General features: G+C 44.0%; 1 protein-coding gene across 1 annotated transcript; it reads right to left on the bottom strand.

The window, feature by feature from the left end:
• Positions 1–3570: 3570 nt before the first annotated feature.
• Tmem9b (TMEM9 domain family member B) lies at positions 3571–20444 on the bottom strand. The gene is made up of 5 exons (XM_021200887.1): positions 20242–20444; positions 18244–18335; positions 13437–13545; positions 11841–11975; positions 3571–4727 (listed from the first exon to the last, which is right to left on the bottom strand). The coding sequence occupies exons 1-5, from the start codon at positions 20347–20349 to the stop codon at positions 4572–4574; spliced, it is 600 nt and encodes a 199-aa protein (XP_021056546.1). The 5' UTR covers positions 20350–20444; the 3' UTR covers positions 3571–4571.
• Positions 20445–20835: the final 391 nt, after the last annotated feature.

Genomic DNA, 20835 nt, shown 5'->3' on the forward strand with positions numbered 1-20835 from the left:
ACTCACTCTGTAGTCCGGGCTGGCCTCGAACTCAGAAATCCACCTGCCTCTGCCTCCCGAGTGCTGGGATTAAAGGCGTGCGCCACCACGCCCGGCTGATTCAGAGTTTCTATTGGTGACGAGAATGTCAGCACAACTCGTGGGATATGCAGAGAAGTAAATATGACATTATCTTTCAATTGCAGAACACGAGTTAGCGGCAATATCAAATGTTTTCAAATGTTATGTTGGGCTGGGCATGGTGGTACACACCTTTAATCCCAGTACTCAGCAGAGGCAGGTGGATTTCCATGAATTTGAGGTCAGCCTGTTCTACTTTGTGAATTCCAGGTCAGCCAGAGCTACACAGTCTCAATAAAAAATAAATGTTATGTATTGGGGTTGTGTCTTAGGATTACTATTGCTGTAATGAAACACCACGACCAAAAGCACATTGGGAAGGAAGGGTTTATTTGGCTTACACTTCCACATCATTGTTCATCACCAAAGGAAGTCAGGACAGGGACTCAAACCTGGAGGTAGGAGCTGATACAGAGGCCATGGAGAATTGCTGTTTACTGGCTTCCTCCTGGTGGCTTGCTCAGCCTGCCTTCTTAGAGAGCCCAGGATGATCACCCACTATGGGCTGGGTCCTTTCCCATCAACCACAAATTAAGAAAATGCCTAAGAGCCGAATCTTACAGAGGGATTTTCTCAACTGGGGTTCCCTTCTTTGCAACAACTCTAGCTTGTGCTAAATTGACATTAAAACTGTCTAGCACGAGCTGATGAGATGGCTCAGCAATGAAGAGCTCTTGTTGCTGTTGCAGAAGACCCAAGTTCAGCTCCCAGCACCCACAAGAGGGAAGTGTGCTGCCTTTGCAGCAGCTGTGGCTACCTATCTACCCATAGCCCGTAAGTTTCCTTACTGGAATACAATGTTTCTTCTGGTCCAGGTGGACTATAGTTAGCTTAACTACAGAAGCAAGATGGAGGTTTGATTTCTTTAGGCCCAAGCCTTTAATCCCAGCACTTGGAAGGCAGAGGCAGGTGGATTTCTGAGTTCAAGGCCAGCCTGGTCTACAGAGTGAGTTCCAAGACAGCCAGGGCTACACAGAGAAACCCTGTCTCAAACTCCCCCACCTCCAAGAAATAAGTTAATTTAAAAAAAAAAAAAAAGCCTGAAGAGCACCCCTTCTGGGTTGCACAGAGAGAATTCTGACTTTTCTCTTTGCTTCTGTCCCACATGAAACTAAAATTATATCATTTTAAATGTTAATTTTTCTTTTGTTTCACAAGACTATTTTTTTTAAAGATTTATTTATTTATTATATGTAAGTACACTGTAGCTGTCTTCAGACACTCCAGAAGAGGGCATCAGATCTTGTTATGGATGGTTGTGAACCACCATGTGGTTGCTGGGATTTGAACTCTGGACCTTCAGAAGAGCAGTCGGGTGCTCTTACCCACTGAGCCATCTCACCAGCCCACAAGACAGTATTTTTAAAGAACAACATACAATCAAAGCTATTTCAAAACTTTTTTCCCTTTTGTGTTTTTTCTTTTCTTCTTTTTTTTTGTTTGTTTGTTTGTTTAGTTTTGTTTTTCAAGACAGGGTTTCTCTGTATAGCCCTAGCTGTCCTGGAACTCACTTTGTAGACCAGGCTGGCCTCGAACTCAGAAATCCGAATGTCTCTGCCTCCCAAGTGCTGGGATTGAAGGCGTGCCCACCACAGCCCGGCACCTTTTGTGTTTTTTTAAAGATTTTGTGTGTGGGGGGGGCATTGTGTTCTGCCTGCATACATCTCTGTGCATCATATAATCTGTAGAGGACAGAATAGGGCCTTGGAGTCCCTGGAACTGGAGTTACAGGGTGTTTTGAGCTGCCATGTGGGCTCTAGGAAGTGTACTCAGATCTCTCCATATGCAGCCAGTGCTCTTAGCACAGGGCCATCTCACCAGCCCTTCTTTTTATTTTTGAGATGGGGAAACTTGATCAGTAGCTGAGGATGACCTTGAACTTTTGGTCCTTCTGGATATACCTACCAAGTGCTGAGATTACAAGCATGCGTACCACATCAGATTTTTACTCAAAGGATCAGACCTGGGGCTTCATGCATTCTAAACAAGTATTCTACCCCAGCCATTTTCTCTTTTTAAGAACTTTATGAATGTGTGTGTGTGTGTGTGTGTGTGTGTGTGTGTGTGTATGTGTTTGTGTGTGTTCACTTGTGGAACTCAGAGGACAGCTTGCTGGGTTAGGTTCATTCTTCAATCCAGCAGGTTCCAGGGATTCTAGGGTCACTGGGCTTGACAGCAAGCCCCTTTACCTGCTCAGTCATCTCCCTGGCCCACGTTCACTGCTTGTACATAGGAAGCACCTGATTCTTACATTCTGAAATCTAAAACTTTGCTGGAATCACTTACTAGTTCCTGAGGGCTTTGTTGTTTGGTTTTCTAGGAGCCAGTGTCATCCTTAAGCAGTCTCTTTTCCCTCTTACTCTGAATCTTTCTTCTTTTATGGCATGAGCTAGGACTTACAGGGTGACGTTAAAAAGTGTCACAGGAGGATATCCTTGTCTCCTCCATTTAAGGGAGGAGACTTATAGAGTGAGGTTAAAGTAACACAAGAGGACATCTGTGTCTCCTCAACCTCAAGGGGGAAGGCTTCTAGCTTCTCACCAGTAAATATAACTTATTACATAAATCTAATTGTTGCAGTTTTTTCTTGAGATACTGGTTTCTTTCTGTAGACTATGCTGGCCTTGAACTCCTGGCAATTCTCCAGCTTGTTTCCCAAATGCTGGGCTTACAGGAAAAGCCACTAAATTCAGTTTATAATTCTTTATCTGGTCAGGGAAATTCCTCTTATTCCCAGTTTTGCAAGAGTCTTTCTTTCCTGTGTATGCAGGTCCACATGCATGTGGAGGACAGAGGACAACCCGTGGGGTCACCCTTGCCTCTCCACCTTGTTTGAGACAGGATGCATAAGAGGGATAGCTGGTCCACCCACACTACTGCATGCAGCTTTTTTATGAGGGTCCTGGGGATTTGAACTCAGGTTTGTATGGCTAGCATTTTACCCACTGAGCAATCACCCTTTATGAAGTCTGTCATACATATGCATGTTTTTCATATGTATATGTAAATGTATGGGTCTCATTACACAGCCCAGAATGACTCTGAATTCCAAGCAACTCTCTTGTCTCAGCCCTCTGAGTGCTAGGATTATAGGCACTAGCATGCTCCTCAGCTTGTCTGACTACTTGTGTACCTAGGAATACATTGTCTTTCTCTCTGTACCCATATACCCTTAACACAGTCAGTGTCTTTTTTTTGGGGGGGGGTTCGAGACAGGGTTTCTCTGTGTAGCCCTGGCTGTACTGGAACTCACTCTGTAGGCCAGGCTGGCCTCAAGTCAGACATCTGCCTGCCTCTGCCTCCCAAGTGCTGGGATTAAAGGTGTGCACCACCACCGCAGGATTGGGTTGCATAATGTGTTTTCAAACAACAATATACCAGGGTGTCTGTGTCACATGCTTGTCACACAGCACAAGAGAAAGGAGAAAGGCTGGAGAACAGACACACTGATTGGGTTTTGTAAATTATTTTATTGTTACATTCCAAAGAGGATGTAGGAAGAAAAAAGCCAGTTATCCAATAACTGTTAGACTTCTCAGAGAGAGGCAATCTGAACTCTAGTCCTGTTCAAAGCTGCCTACATTATTTAAAGAGCTGCCTCTCAGCAAGACAGAAAGGACCGAGCAGTATTTGTACGTCAATCATCCAGGGAGGCTTAGGCTTAAGAGAAAATGTCTTTATTCTAAATGTTCAAGTCCTTAGAGCTACTAGAAGAAGATGAGGAAGACCACACACGCTGAGACTGTGTTTAAGTATCAGTGTAAACTAGCAGATGGCCAGTTTGTTCTAGAACATGTTGCATCAGACATCACAGTGCATGAAACAAATCTTCATTTCATGAGGAACCCCCAGGCATTTCATATCCAACTGGTCATGAAATGCAGCCACAGGCCAACCAGAATCTTAGGTAATGTAGTCAGTGCAAAAGTCAAGTGGGGAGGCCAGCACGCTGACAAGCCAGCTGCACTGGGACATTAACAAGTGTGAAGTAGAGGGTCTGATGTATTCACAAGTCTGTCTGGAAAAGACACTTGAGAGAAGCTACTCAAGCACTGCCAAGGCATCCCTGCCTTCTCTCTCCCACCACAAGAAAAAGAAGCAAAAACACACCTGGAAATTATCTTGAACACTAAGTTAGAACTGTGTGGCAAGAAAGAGAGAGCTTGTTCCAGGCACAGAACTTCAAGATAACTCACAGGCAGCTTAATTTTATTAGTAAAAGTCACAAGTAGGAAAAGACTTACTGGTTGACTTGGAACTGTGTGCTGTAAAAATGTCTCTATTAATACATTAACAGGAAAATACCAAGCATGGGGTTGCTTCCAGTTTGGAGTCTTCCTCCATCCAGCAGGATTTGTAAAAACAAACAGGGCATTAAAACGCACAGACACCCAGACAATCCTTCCCAGTTGTCTGCGTGTTCTTCCTCGTCACCTGATTCCAGCTCCCAGTTAGCTGAGGACAACGTGTCGGTCAAAGACAGACTTTCGCTGCTCCTGGACCTGGAGCTTCCAGCGCTGCTGTGCATACTCCACCTTGTTTAGAACATTGGCTCGGCTGCGAGAGCGGGCCAGCACATCGTGGGCATTTGCAAAAGGCTGGTGATCCTGGAAGTCAAGGTAGAAGGTGTTAGAGATGGCAGGGCCAGCGTTAAACATTCGAGAACAGCCTGTGAGCGAGACCTAGAGCAGGGTGTTCTAGCTCTTCAACAATCGGAAGCAGGACAAACTCAGATACAGAAGCAAAGGATTCCAGAGACAGGAGGAATACGGGATATGTAAGACATGTGGTCAGCATTTTCCTTAAGGAGCAGAAACCAAGACAAGGATGGTGGTTGGTCATTTGTCTTTCATGGTTAGTGGGGGAATATTTTCTTGGGCCAAGCCTGACCTGAGTTTGATCCCTGGACCCACACAGTAGAAAGAGAGCTGACTCCTGCAAGTTTTCCCGTGACTTTCACATACCCTGTAAGGCACGCATGTGCCCACATTCCCACTCCTACCCCCCAAAACAAGCAAATTAGTTAATTAATGCAATTAAACTTTTTTTTTTAAGGGCTAGAGAAATGGTGTAACAGTTAAGAATGCTGCTGTTCTGGAAGATCTGAGGACAGTTTCCAGTATCCTTCTAAGACAGCTCACATTTGCCTACACTCTAGCTCCAAGGGACCTAACACCCTTTCTGGCCACCCAATGCATCTGCAAAAATGTACACATATGACACACAAAACTTTTAAAATCTTTTTAAGAAGTCTGTTTTCATATTACTATCTCCATGACAGGTATTAATGTAGAACTTTCCTCTGTTTGGATCAATATCTCATTGCTCATCTATGACAAAGGAGAACTCTGTCTTTCTATTTCCCAACTCCCATTGATACCAGAACTGTCAGTTTACATGTCAGTCTAGGGCCACTAGAGCAAGCAGGAGCTCTCAGGGCCATTATCTTGCATGGTCTTAATGTCTCTCTGGCCCTCGGCATGCACTGATGGGCTGTTTTCTAATATCTCCGAGTTTCTCCTCTTCCCCACTGTGCAGAAAGAGACGCTCACGTGCTTTAGTTTCGTCTGTTATCGAGGAGAATGAGGACTGGCTTACTTTAGCGTGTCTAATCAACAAAACCATCTTTCATTGCAGTGTTCCACAGCTTCCATATTAACTCTATCTTAGGAAAGAGGCTAATGAAGGTTACCCCGGTTTGTGTACAAAGCCAGACTCTCCTGTCAAAATAAACTAATGCAATTGGATGTTTGTAGTCATCACAGAGGAAACCACCCACTAATCCACCTATGGATGAGATGTCAACACAGCTGCCCACATGGCAAACAGGTTCCATTGTAATTTACTGTTTTTGTTTTGCCTTTTCCTTAAGTTTTTTCCCTTAACCCCATGTCAGCAAAGTTCCTAAACGTTCCAACACACGCCTGGCCTCTGAAACTAGGTTTGCCTACGTGAGAGAAGCAACACCATTCTGCTGCGTGTAGGCAGCTGGGGCAGGAGGGGGCATGGCTGGAGAGCTGTGCTTGACACCCTGACTATATTACAGCCGCCACTTGGGGCTTTATTGGTCATGTTTCTACAGCAAGACATTTCTACCATGTTTACTACCCCAAGAATTTTCTTTTTTTTTTTTAAATGTGTTTATTTATTTTAAAGATTTATTTATTTCATTTATATGAGTACACTGTAGCTGTCTTCAGACACACCAGAAGGGGCCTTAAATCCTATTACAGATGGTTGTGAGCCACCATGTGGTTGCTGGGAATTGAACTCAGGACCTCTGGAAGAGCAGCCAGTGCTCTTAACCTCTTAGCCACCTCTCCAGCCCGAATTTTCTTTCTTTTTATTTAAAGATCTATTTATGTGTTATATATAGGTTATATATATTTAGGTTTTTCCTGTACGTATGTCTGTGCACCATGTTCATTCCTGCTGCCCATTTAGGGCAAAAGAGTATGTCAGAACCTCTAGGTCTAGAATTAAAGATGGCTGAGAGGCATCAAGTGGGCACTGGGAATATGACCATGTCCTCTGCAAAAGCAATAATTTATTTATTAGTGTGTGTGTGTGTGTGTGTGTGTGTGTGTGTGTGTGTGTGTGTGNGAGAGAGAGAGAGAGAGAGAGAGAGAGAGAGAGAGAGAGAGAGAGAATATGAATGTGCGGACAACTCTGTAGAGTCCTTTCTCTCGGCATCTGCTGCATCAGGCTATCAGGCTGCTGGGCTTGCTCCTGTACTAAGTGCCTTTTCCATCTCAGCCAGGATTCTGGACCTCAAGGACGCTTTTTGTCTGTTTTACTTGTAGAGATTTTCTCTGTCTCTAATATGTATATGTGGGTAGGTGTGTGCACATGAGTGCAGGTGTCTATGAAGGCCAGAAGAGGATGTTAGATCCCCCGTGCTGGAGTCACAATCGGTTGTGAGTCACTGTCATGGTTTCTGACAACTGAACTCAGGTTGTCTACAGGAATAGTGGGTGCTGAGCCCACTCCAAAGACTTTTCTTTACCAAGTCTTTCTTTATCAGAATGGCCTCTACTTTTTATCTAACTTAGACAATGTCTTCTGCAAATCTCATTATTTGTTTTTAACTCTATAGATGAAAATCTCAAAGGCAATGTGTGAAATCTATGATGTTCCACAGATATAGAAGGAAAGATGAAACCTAGCATGGTGGTGTGCACTTAGAATCCTAGCTCTTGGAGGACTGCTGCAGGCTTGAGGCCAGCCTGGTGTATAGAGCAAGTTCTAGGTTAGCCAGGGCTATAAGCAAGACCTTGATGACAGACACAAGAGAGAGACTGGGGTGGGTGGTAGGAGAGAAGGAAGGAGGAAAAAGAAAAAAGAAAGACAAAAGGCTAAATTAGCATTACTTGATTTCCAACAAAGAAACAAAGTAGCCCAAGGTCATTTAACAAATTAGCTCAAACACTAACACTTCGTGTGCCTAACCCTAAGTTGGTGTCATTCTTTCCAACACACCAGATTGTTTCGGGTAGATTAGTATGGGAAAATGGTGCATCGGTGATGTTGTATATAAAATATTACTACTATTGCTTTATTTGGGCAGAAACAACACTGGCAAGAAGGAAGCACTTTATCAGGGAGCTTGTCATCTGCTCCTCAAGGAACAAACTCAATGACTAAACAAACCAGTTACACAAGATTGAACAAGCTGCTCACAGACACCAGGAGAATGCAAATAGAGATTTCCACTTTTGCGTGTTTGTTCTTTTACACCTGATAAAATTACAATGAATACAAAGCATGCTTTAGCAGAATGTTTAGATAATAGAGACTACATGTCCTGATATATGATACAACAAATACTACCATTGTCTAAAGTGAACCTCTTGGCTAATTGTACTCTTTTATCTGCCCTAAAATGTAATAAAAATGGGAAAGAATTTAAATGCCTTAAAAATGAACTTTAAAAGTACATACTGAAGAACTCCCATGTTATCTAAGCAGTTTGTAGGAACTGAAATTTGACTTCTGTTTGTTCAGTTAAAACTTTTCTCTGCCTAGAATCAGTCTGACAAATATCAGAGTCATCTGGGCTCTAAGTGACCATGCTTCCAATGGTCAATGTGTAGGCAGAATTAATCACAGATGGGAGAAGAGGTTACTAAGCATATGAGCCCATCAGTTAATGTCATCCTCCATGTTTACACCTACGTATTACTGCACCAGCTTACATTTTGCATGTATTACATTAACATTTTGTCTAAGGGAGCAGCAGGTAACTAATGCTGTAAGGATGTATTAAAGAAAGCATAAACTTTGCTAGGAATGGAACACTGTGAAGCCTTTGATAGACATTTTATGCCAGTAGTTCTCAACTGGTGGTGATTTTGTCCTCCTGCCAGATTTCTTAAAGGCAAGGTTTCTCCACAACAAAGGATAATTTAACCCTAGTATCTACACAGTCAGGGTTGAGAATATGTAAATGGAAATTACCATGGAAACAATATTTGAGACTCTACTGCTTTGTTATACAAGTTCTCTCTAGGCATTAATCCTACTATATGATTTATGTGTGTACTATGTTTATGATTAATTATTGCTAATTATGTTGTATGTGCGTGCATGTGCCTGCCGAGACTGGAGGCCAGAGGCACCAGAGCCCCCTGGAGCAGGAGTGACAGGCAGTTGTGAGCCATCTGATGAAGGGGCTGGAAATGAAACTCAGATCCTCTGCAAGAACAATGTGTGTTCTTAACCACTAAGCTATCTCTTAAGTCCTTTGAGGTTTTGTTTGTTTATTTGTTTCAATTTATTTTGTACTGAGACAGGTTCTCAAGTTGCCCAGGCTGTCACTGAACTCCCTATGTGACCAAGAATGATCTTTAACTTTTAATCATCCTGCTTCTACCTCCTAAATTTTGGGGTTACACATATGTACAACATCCTGCCTGTCTGTGCTTAGTTTCGTTTTTTTTTTTTTTTTTNTCAGACACTCCAGAAGAGGGCATCAGATCTTGTTACGGATGGTTGTGAGCCACCATGTGGTTGCTGGGATTTGAACTCTGGACCTTTGGAAGAGCAGCCGGGTGCTCTTACCCACTGAGCCATCTCACCAGCCCTAGTTTCGTTTTTAAATTTTAATTTGTTTTATTACATCAGATCTCCAGACTTACCTTTCTCTCAGCTTACCAATCTACTTCTGAAATTATTTGTTCTTAATTAAAATGTTTGTTTTTGTGTATTGTGATGTGTATTATATGCTTGTGTGTGTATGTGAGTGTGTGTGTGGGGGGGTATAGGACCATGGGAAGGCCAAGGCAGCTGTATGGAGGTCAGAGAACAGCTTCAGGTATCAACCTTGTTTGAGGAAGGGCCTCTCCTTTGTTATTCACTGCTGCATACATGAGGCTAGTGGCCCCTGCATTTCTGAGAATTCTTCTGCCTCTGCCTCCCATCTTGTAGGAACACTGGGGTTGCAGACAGGTGCTACTGTACCCAGCTTTTACATGGGTTTTGAGATTCAAACTCTGGTCTTTATGCTTGCATACCAAGTACTTTATCGACTAAGCCATCTCCCCACACCTCCTCCTGATATTCTTTTAGTAAAGCTGGGTGTGGAGCCGTCTGCCTGTGGATACCTGTAATCCCAGGCTGGACAGCAGGTGCTATGTGCTACCCTCAGTGGTTACACTATAAGACACTGCTTCAAAACAAAGAATTAAACGAATTAAATAACAAGAAATAAGTGAATTGAATAAAATGTTTTTCTTTTCTTTCCTTTCCTCTTGGGGTGATTTCTATTGTTGTTGAGTTTCTTCATGTAGATGAAGCTACCCTCAAACTTGTGAAATCCCCTTCTTAGCCTATCAAGTACTAAGGTTACAAGTCCCTATTCCCAGCTGTAAAGTTTTATTGAATCAAGGTCTTGCTAAGCTTCCCGGGCTTCCCCTGACCTTGTGACCCCCCTGCCTCTGCCTCCTGAGCACCTAGGGTTTCCTGCACTAAGAGTACTTTTGATGGTGGTTAGCAAGCTCACTCCAGGCTTGGCTTTACAACTGACTCTTGAAATTATCCACTTTTAGGAATGTAGTAAATAAAATGAAAAGAAAAAAATCATTCTGTACTGGCTAGTTTTGTGTCAACTTGACACAGCTGGAGTTATCACAGAGACAGGAGTTTCAGTTGGGGAAACGCCTACATGAGATCCAGCTGTAAGATATTTTCTCAATTAGTGATCAAGGGGGAATTCACCTTGTGGGTGGGACCATCCCTGGGCTGGTAGTTTTGGGTTCTATAAGAGAGCAGGCTGAGCAAGCCAGGGGAAGCAAGCCAGTAAAGAATATCCCTCCATGGCCTCTGTATCAGCTCCTGCTTTTTGATCTGCTTGAGTTCCAGTCCTGTATCCTTTGGTGATCAACAGCAGTATGGAAATGTAAGCCGAATAAACCCTTTCCTCCCCAACTTGCTTCTTGGTCATGATGTTTGTACAGGAATAGAAACCCTGACTAAGACACATTCTATATAGTAATTATATATGATAATGGAATATTTGGAAATATTCTACATATGACATTGATAGGATTAATAATCAATACTCTAAACTATACTAAACAGCAAGTTTATGGATTGTGTCAGTTTCTAGACATTTTTTACATGTGTCTCTGTGTGTGGCATGTATGCATGCATACATGTCTGTTTGCATGTGTGTGCACACATGGGTCAGTGCATATGCACATGTGTGAGCACATGTGTCTGAAGGCCTGAAGATGACACCTGGGGTCTTCCTCTCCTGCTCTCTGCCTTACTCACTGAGGCAGGTCTATTAGTTAACAGAGCTCCCTTGTGTGGTCAGTATAGCTAGGCAGCTGGCTCTGGGATACTCTGTCTCCACCTTCTGCATGCTGGAGTTACAGGCAGGCCACCTTGTCCATGCAGTGTCTATGTGAGCCCCAAGGATCCAAACTCTGGTCCTCACATGTGCTCAAGAAGTGCTTTATTCATCAAACTGTCTTCCTAGCCCTCTGTTAATGAAGTAATGTTAAAGCCAAAAGGAAACCATCACATAATCTACACACTGGGAATAACAATCTATGGGCAAATGTGTTTTAATGATAGGAGAATCTCTAGAGTTATGGCTAGATTTTTTTTCTAAAGTTAAAGAAAAGTACCATTGCTTTCTTCTTTAAGCAAAAAGATGAAAGAGCATACAGAACAGTAAGTTACCTATACTGGAGTAAGACAAGAATGTCATGGCCGTCATCTTCCCCTTTCAATGGGCATGCTTGCCTTTTTAAATTTTGTGTTTTTGGAGACATGGTCTTACTGTTTAGCACTGGTTTTCCAGAATCTCACTATACAGACCAAGCTGGCATCCAGTTTATAGAGCTCTACCAGCCACGACATCCCAAGTGTTGGAATCACAGGCATAAGCCGCCGCTTGCCTTCAAAGTATCAGGTGATAGAGGCAAAATGTTTTGCAGGGACCTGAGGGAAAAAAAACTACCCCAGATGTTTTCCTGAGCATGAACAGTGCAAGCTCCTGGATAAACCCTCACCAAGGACCACCAGTTGAAATAACTACTTCTACAGCTTGCTAGAACAATCTCTTCATAGAGAGATACACACGAGTTAGAACATGCACCAGTGTCTAATTGAGGACCTGCAGTAGCATGAAAACATCTACCTACGACCATTTCCACCACACCATATGAGGGCAGAGACTGGCAATGAGCAGCTACTGCAGCGCCAGAACTTACCCCAACGTCATCATCGCTCTGCAACAGTTGGGAGTGTCCAAAGAGGCGCCTCTTCAGGATGGGCTCAACTAAGGTAAGATATACCATGTACAGAAGCAGAAGGCCCAAAATAGAGAGATAAATTATAATGGTAACCTAAAGGAAAAAGAAAAGATGCCACACCTCAGTGCAAGGCAAGACAGCAAAGTTTGTTCAGTAACAATGACATCTTGGGAAGCCTGACACATATACTTGGAGCAACAGGGTTGTGTACAGACAGAGCCCAGCAGAACAGGCAGTCTGAATCCACCAAGGCAGGAAAAGAGGGAACAAAGTGGTGCCTCTGGATCTTTTTGTGGGTCCCCACCACCCCATCATTCGCCACTGTGGCCTGCACAGTTGTTTTCCTTCTTCAGCTGACCACAGCATCCTGCATTCAGCATCACTGCGGAAACCACCCCCAGGAATCCTAGCCGAACTGTGATTCAGGCGGATTTCAACAGAATATCCCTTCAGATTGATGGAGGTCAGCAGAAACAACTGTCAGGACAGTGATTTGGGGGTATTAAGTCATGTGCTGCTACTTGACATCCCCTCGGTTGGCTGTAATAATGCAGAACACACGCTGGCAAAGGCAGGGAAAGGTGGAACCCTCACACATGGCCACAGCTTTGGAAAACTGTCCAGCCATCTCTTCACAAGCCAATTTACCACTCTGTGGAATTTTCCCAAGAGAAAAACAAACACATCCATACAAAAACACTCAAGACAGTAAGTATTATGGAAATAATCCAACTATTCATGAACTGAGAAGCAGTCAGACAGTGGAATACTATTTAACATGAAATGAAGTTCTATGCATACTACAACTCAAAGAAAAAAGTCACAAAGGATCACATATGACTTTACTTATATAACATATTGAAATGGGTACAGGCAGAAAGTTAAAAATAGTGACTATTTGGGACTAGAGATAATAGATTTTTAAAGCCTTTATCTTTTTTTCTTTTTTTTAAGTTTTTTTTTTAAATTTTGTTTTGTTTTGTTTTGTTTTGTTTGAGATAGGGTCTCTCAACAGAGCATTGTCTCTGTCCTAAAATTTACTCTGTAGACCTGGCTGGCCTCAAACCCAGAGATCCTCCTGCCTCTGCCTCCTGAGTTATGAGGCCTGCTTTTGAGGAACAGAATGGAAAGCAAGATCTTAAAACAAACAAAACCCTAGAACCATTCACCATCATAATAAAGTAACTGAGCTCATTAGAGACCTCATGGTGAGGAGCTGTCAACACCCCATTCCCTTCAGAGACCAAAGACCTGGAGTTACAATAGTGACTAAATGCATCCTTCAGTCCAAGGGTTGGGAGCGGAGGAGGAGGGGCCTGATAAATGTTGTCTCACTGGCTTTCAGTGTGTATGATAAACTACGACTATTTCAGAATGTGCTACCTAAACATAGCACATAGTTTCAGAGCCACTTCACTTGTCTGTTTACTAAGTCCTAACAAATCCAGAAAGCAAGAGCAGGGCCATTATTACTTTCAGGAAAGTTCAAACGTTTCTGTCTTTTCTGGGGAGCATGTGGGAATGTGTGTGCATATGTACACGCTCATGTTTCACCTTGATTGTGACAGAGCTTCTTTCTTCATATTTGCATTCACAGCGTAGACAGTATGCTTCTACATCGGGCCCCCGTACAGGCATGGGCTCCACAACATGAAGGCAATCACTGGAAAAAAAGGAAAATACTGAGGAAACCTGGCTTGATGTTCTCCTGGCTCTGAGCAAAACTAGTCCTGAAACCCAGAATGGTTATTAGCTTACTCACAGAAATAAGGACCAAATGATCAATAAATCAAAGAAAATAATTTCCTTTCTCAGTATTGGCATTTTGGTAAGGTTTAACAGTGTAAAAAGCTAGATTGGAGAGATGGCTCAGCAGTTAAGAGCACTGACTGCTCTTCCAGAGGTACTGAGTTCAATTCCCAGCAACCACATAGTGGCTCACAACCATCTACAATGAGATTCAATGTCCTCTTCTGGTGTATCTGAGGACAGCAACAGTATACTCACATATATAAAATAAATGTTTTTTTTAAGTGTAAAAAGCCAAAGACATTGTAAGAAGCCAACGGCAATGGCTATCTATGTCCAAGTTGCTATTACTAACAGTTTCAGATGCCCCAGAAAATCCCAAACTGTATTAAAAAAAAATATTTTCCAAAACAAGTTATATTTAGACTTGCCCAGTCACCAAGCAAAACTCCTTTAAATGCTTTAAAGTAACACAAGGCATTATTTAAATGCTATCTCTTGTGAATCAACCACATCTTTAGTTTCCATTTGTGTGTAAGAAAGAGTGTGGTGCACACACATGCAGAAACCCGAGCAAAGTGTCAAATATTCTACTCTACCACTCCTCAACTTGTTCCCCTGAGACAAGATCTCTGCCTGACACTGGATGAGGCTAGCAGCCAGCAAGCCCCATTGGTCCTCCTGCCTCTGCTCCCTGCACCTCTGGAAGGACAGGCGTGCTTGGCCATATCTGGCTTTTTATGTAAGTGGTAAAGATTCCAACTCGGGACCTCATATACAGCAGCGTTCTTAGTCACTAAGCCATCTGCCCTATCCTTATAAACTATTATTATCATTATCATTTATTATTTTGTGTATTTGTGATAATGTTTCTCTGGCTGTCTTAGAACTCAGTTTGTAGATCAGGCTGGCCTTGAACTCAGAGATCTGCCTGCCTCTGCCTCCTGAGTACTGACATTGAAGGTGTGCCACCACTGCCTGTCCAGCTTTTGTTCAGATTAAATTACTTGTTAAATATAACTGAACTTTTTATCACGTTTACCATTTTGAGTTTTATTTGTTTCTAATGTTATAGTTCAGAGCAACAGGATGGAAAGGTAGGTTTTGATGGGTCAAAGAATCATCTCAGAACACTGAGCGCCCCCAAGAAGACTGGCTGGGAGAAGGGGATGCTGCCAAAGCATCTTGAGGCAGCCAGAGATGACAAGTGAAGACATACCAAACTGGAAGCCAGGGCTGGGAGACTGCTCAGTGGGTTAAGTATCTGAGAAGCATTAGCACACATGTCACATACACAATTGCAAAATGGAAAGTAATCAATCATTTTCCAGAAATGACAGATTTTGAGAAAAGATATTTTTGGTAGCATTGCTTTTTTAAAAAATAAATGCTGCCCTGAACCTCCCCCAACACCCCCCATTTTTCAAGATATGGCTTCTCTGTGTAACATCTCTGGCAGTCATGGACCTTGTTTTGTAGACCAGGCTGGCCTCAAACTCACAGAGATTCACTTACCCCCACCTCCAGAGCACTAGGATTAAAGGCGTGCACCACCATACCTGGCCATCTCTCTTATTTCTGTATACTTCATTTTTCATTTAAAAATGCTTTAAATTTAAATTTTAGTTTATATGTATATACATGTGCCTACATGTGTTTATGTGTATCATATGCATGCAGGTGTCCTTGGAGGACAAAGGGCATCAGATCTCCTGAAACAGGAGTTATAGGCAGCTGTGAGCTGTCTGATAGCAAAGTTGGGAACCAAAGCCAGATCCTCTTTAAGATCATTAAACACTCTTTTTGTTTTGTTTTTTGTTTGTTTGTTTGGTTGTTTTTTTTCAAGACAGGGTTTCTCTGTATAGCCCTGGCTGTCCTGGAACTCACTTTGTAGACCAGGCTGGCCTCGAACTCAGAAATCCACCTGCCTCTGCCTCCTGAGTGCTGGGATTAAAGGCATGTGCCACCACTCCTGGCTCATTAAACACTCTTAGCTGCTGGGCCATCTCTCTGGCCCCTGCCTGCCCTGGAGCTTGCTCTGTAGACCAGGCTGTCCTGGCCCTCACCAAGATCCACCTGTCTCTGCCTCCCAAGTGCTGAGGTTAGAAACATGTGCCAGCATAACTGGCCCAAGAATGTAATTATTTCTCACTGTGGCTTTAGGGGTCCACTGTTCAGCATTTCATAATTTACTCTTCTGTTAAATGTGATAAGTCATTCATATGACACACTGGAGCAATTAAAAATGTTAACTGGAAACCAGGTGGGGTGGCAAACACCAAGACAGCCAGGACAGTCAGGGCCGCACAGAGAAACTTTGGCATAGACCTGTAGTCACAGCACCTGGAAGCTGAGGGGGGATGACTCAGAATTCTGGGCAGGCCTGGACTCCACAGAGATAGAGACCCTGTTTCTAAACAGAATGGTAGATAGGCAGGCAAGCAGGCAGGCAAAAGGAACGGAGAGAGGAAGGGAGCAGCAGTGACTGTGTAGGACTGAAACAGCAGGAAGGGTTTCTAACTAACCCATAATAAACAAGATGTGGCTCACTCAACCAGTCTTAGCAACTAGGAAACACCTCCATCTAGTGCTCAAAGGAAGCTTTCACCCAAATCCAGAGATAAACCAGAGAACTGCTCTTTCCTTGTTTTTAACCAGCTTTTCCAAGTCAACGAAGCACTAAAGCTAACAACTGGACAAGAGGCCTAGAGACTAGACGGTGAAAGTGTATTTGGGACTTTGAATACCCAGGTCTTCAGGGAGTCACAGCATCCTGATCTACCACGATCTGCCTGTCTGTCCAAACAAGTTAAACATTCTGTCAATTGGGAACATATATCAGCAAAAGACTTACAAGCAAGGGAAAGTAGAAAAGATGGAAGAAAATTTCCAATAAGTCTTGTTTTCAACTATTTATTTTCAAAGCTTCTAGTTTTAATTTATAACTAGGGATGAAGACATGGCCCTATCTCAGCACAGAATAACAAACAAACAAACAAAAATCAGTGTTAAACACTTTAAAAGTGAGTTTGGTTTGGTTGCCACTCCACTAATACATATCACATTCTGTTACCAATAAGAAAACAAATTGATTATACATGTTGAATTTAGCTTTGGGAAGCTATAGAAATAACTTAAAGATGGATTTGAGGGCTGGGGATCCCGTCCAGTGGGAGAATATTTATTCAGCATTTACAAGGCCCTGGATCTGAACTCCAGCATAAAAAAAAAAAATGAGCTTGCATGTATTAAATAAAGAAACCTGCTAGTACAAAACCCACTAAAAATACACCCCAATCGCCTTGTAATATAAAAATACCTTAAAATGACACACAGATGTTCACAAGATCACAAGAACACACCAAACAGTCTGAATCTAAATGCATATTGTAGGAAGATTAAACAATGGCACCAGAGAAAGTAAGTGTGCTCAAAGTCAATTTGGAAACTTGTGATGGAACAAATTTAACCTTGCTGTCCAATCACTGCTGCCTGCTGAGCGGTGAAATCACGCACACACCAAAGTACTTATCATTTGGAGCTATTTCCATCAACCTTCCACTGTGGCCATGACATCACAGTTCCACCAGAAGGATATCCATCCTGCTGTAGAACCTGCTGCTTCTTGTTTCAAGGCACACACAGGAAAAATTGCATTCCTAGTCCACTGGGATAAATTGAGAAGGCTTCTCCTGGTCAACTAGCCAATCAGGACCCCAGTCGTCGCAGGCCTGCCTCACGGCCTAAGTGCTGGAAAGATCAAGGTCTCAGCCTGACCTGAACTACCTGAACTACCCGACACACCCAAAAGCAGGAACGCAGACCCACAGCCTTTATTCTCCTTCATCCCCAAGTCTCTGAAACTTTAATATAGCCTCCAATATTTGGCACTCTGTCGTCAAAACTTACAAACTGTGCCTGGGGAGCAGACGCAAGAGGAGCAGGAGCTTGAAGCCAACGGGTGTACAAAACAGTGCCAGGGTGGGCTACACAGTAAGATCTTCTCTCAAAACAAAAACCAAAATCAAATCCCAAACTAAACAAGCCCCTACTCCATGCACAGTATGAGCTGAAAATTATAGACCAGGAGCTGGAGAGATGCTTGGTAGTTAAGTGTGCTAGCTACTGCTGCAGAGGACAGGAGTTTAGTTCCCAGCACCGGAGTTGTCATCTTACAAGCAGCTATAACACTGGCTCCAGAGAATTCAATATCCTCTTCTGGCCTCCACAGATACCCCTTGTGGACATGACCACACACAATTTTTTTAAGTGCTTAAAAAAATATACATCAGATAAAGAAGGCTCAATTTGTCTTTCACTGAAAAGAGGGAGAAAGATCCCTGACCAAAGTTTAAGAGGCACAAGAGAGTAGCTATTGGTAGTTAGTACAGTAAACTCAGTCCCATCTGAAATGAACACCTCCCCCCATCCCGGCCTAGAGCTTTCTGTTTAGGCTACAGTATTCCTTTAGACTTGTATCATACACTCAGGACACCAGTCTAAGATTTGACACTTTCGCTTAAGAACAAAATGAGACATCATATGAACAGTCTGAGTTAACAGTAGAAACCACAGAATATGTAACAGGTGATTCTTGGTCCAAGATACTTACCAATCTTTCTGAGATATATTCTTATTATAAATATGCCCAGGATTCTCTTTATAGGGAGGGCAGATACATTTACATCTCACATCTTCAAAATTCTGCAATAAAAGTGAAAACAGTATAACTTGTTTATAGTTTATCGTCAATATTTTTTTAAATCTACACATGTACATTTTGCTAAGTATCCCTGTCAGATATCCTAAAACCATTATAAAGATTTAGGTTTGAGAGATACAAGTTCCTAAAACCCGTAAGACCCTATCTGTGCCTTTTTAAACTCAGTTATGAATTGCATGACAATCAATTGTGTTGTTATCATCTACCTGCCACTAGAAAAGCATATCGCAACAGGCAATAGGGCCTACAAAGAGATGCTGATATGAAGGGACTGGGGAGAATGGAATTAAAAATTATTTATAGGCAAGTCACAGGTGTAGGCTGGGGATGGGTTTAGCTCAGTGCTAACGCATACGCTTAGCAAGCATAAGGTCAATTCAATCTGTAACACAATAGGGTGAGGAGAGTCAGAATTCTTCTAATTTCTTCTTTTCTAACGTTTTCCTTTTGGGAGAAAGAAAGGCACTGGGCATGGATAAAAGGGGCTGAGTCAGCTATAAACGGGATCTTCATTGAGGGGCACTCAGCCAGTGCTACGAGGGAAGTCAAAAGGGAAAGTAGTTTGAATCTTCCCATCGTCTCCCAGGAAACTTGTCTGGCAATCCATGGTTGACAAGAAAGACAACTCCTAGCAATACAAGGAGGCAGAGCAAGCAGGCATTAAATGCTGCATAAATCCAAGAGATGCTTTCTCAGCAAAGGGTTGTTTATTTGAGAAGGCTGTGGCTCATTAGTCCCCACTGAGACATATCCACTGCTCCTAGGTACAATGAAATGTCTGGCAGAGCTGTTGACAGCTCCTAAATGTATCAGTAACCACTGTGCCAGAGCCTGTGTTCAATGAGGAGGACTCAGAGAAGCAAGAGACACAGCTCGTGTTTACTGGGACAAATCCTCTCAAGGGGAGATGGATTTTTATATCCTGATACACTACATAAAATGGTAATGTTTGACATCCATACAAGAGTACTAACAGTATTTCAAAAGTTGGGAAACTTTTTGCTGTCCCTATTTCTGATGACACCAGAAAGACTGAAAAAAAACAAATTGATCAAAACACCTGCCTACCTGTGACCTATCTTTCCAAGCCCTTTATAACATTTAAAAATATTATAAAACTCTTCTTTTAAAAATGCAGTGTCACTGTCTCCCCCTACACCATGGAGTCTTTCTATTTTGTCCCAAAATTAGCCCACTGGCAGGAAAGCACATGGTTTCTTGGGCCAGGGCAGCTCCGAATCACAGATAACATATGGGGACCAAAAGGTTAAGAAACGCAGTGAGCGAGAGGACACAACTTCCCGTCCCCTCTCTCCTACACTAGCAAATTATCAGAAGAGGGGTGTGTGTGTGTGTGTGTGTGTGTGTGTGTGTGTGTGTGTGTTCCTGGAGGGGAGCTTGGTGAGAGTATCAAGTTAGGGGGGTGGCCCTATAGGTCCTCCTGGGAACAGGTAGTTGCCATGTCCGAGCCCCCACCATGGCAAGGGAATCTGCTCATCAATGAGTTGAGAGGAGCTAGTCCGTAGTAGGGAAGACTTCGGGGAGATGAGGGTTTTCCATCGTTTGGATTGGGGGCTGAGAGCCGCCCGAGTTTAAGGGTGGAAAGTTCAAAGCTCCCAGGGCTGGAAAGTTCCGGGTGTGCGCTGTGGGCAGGGAAAGGAAATGTCAAGAGGCAGAGGGTTGTAGACCCGGCTCTGGCACTGTCTGGGGCTAAGGCTTAGGATGTTCTAGGGAGGGCCGCCCTCGGGCTGTGAAGCGGGGGTCGGGGGGAATCTGGCTGTCGGGTTGGGAGACCCGAGAGTGGGGAGCAAGTGGTCAGCCCCAGTTTCAGCCAGGCCAGAGGCAGGGGCGGAGCTTCTGTCAGGAGCCGGGCGGGGCGGGACTCACCTTGGCGGCGCCTGTCAGCGGCGCGAGCAGCAGCACCGACAGCGCCAGGCAGGACATGCTGAGCCCCGAGCCCAGCCGCAGCTGGTTTCCGCACCATAGGCTCGCCATCGCGGGAGCCAGCCGCTCCAGCGAGCCCCGAGCCCCGCGCCCGGCTCGGGATTCGGCTCGGGCTCCTCCGCCCGCACTTCCGTCTGGGCCTGCGCGTCACCGTCCGCGCCGGGTCAGCTGCGAGAAAGCCTCCGCCCCGGAAACGGTTCCGGGTGCACAAGGCCCGCCACGGCCGCGGCCCGGGTGCTGCCCTGAAGGCTGGGGGTCTTCCCTATCCAGAGCTGGCGAATCCTGCACCTCCAGGGAGCAGGCCATGCGGACCCCAGTCCCACAGGCCGGGTGAGCCCCATCCCCGGGAACTGCGGAGGCCGAGAGGGTGCTGTGCGTGGAGCCTTGGCCAGGAGAGCCCGAGCGTCCGGAGATCGGAAGCCCACCCGATCCACCGGAGATGGAAGCTCGAGGCTCGGCACCGGGGCTTCGGTACGAACCTGCGGTCCGTGCGCCTCCAGGACTCAGACTCCTGCCCGGCTCCCAACAGTAGCTGTG

The sequence above is a fragment of the Mus pahari genome, chromosome 1 (assembly GCF_900095145.1).
Source record: "Mus pahari chromosome 1, PAHARI_EIJ_v1.1, whole genome shotgun sequence".
NCBI lineage: Eukaryota > Metazoa > Chordata > Mammalia > Rodentia > Muridae > Mus > Mus pahari.

Excerpts from the sequence above, each read along its gene's own strand:
- Tmem9b (XM_021200887.1), bottom strand. The coding sequence starts at position 20,349 with ATGGCGAGCCTATGGTGCGGAAACCAGCTGCGGCTGGGCTCGGGGCTC. Across the intron at positions 18,336-20,241 it reads CGCTGACAGGCGCCGCCAAG|AATTTTGAAGATGTGAGATG; the intron begins GTGAGTCCCGCC and ends CTTTTATTGCAG. Across the intron at positions 11,976-13,436 it reads GAAGCTCTGTCACAATCAAG|GTTACCATTATAATTTATCT; the intron begins GTGAAACATGAG and ends TTTTTCCTTTAG.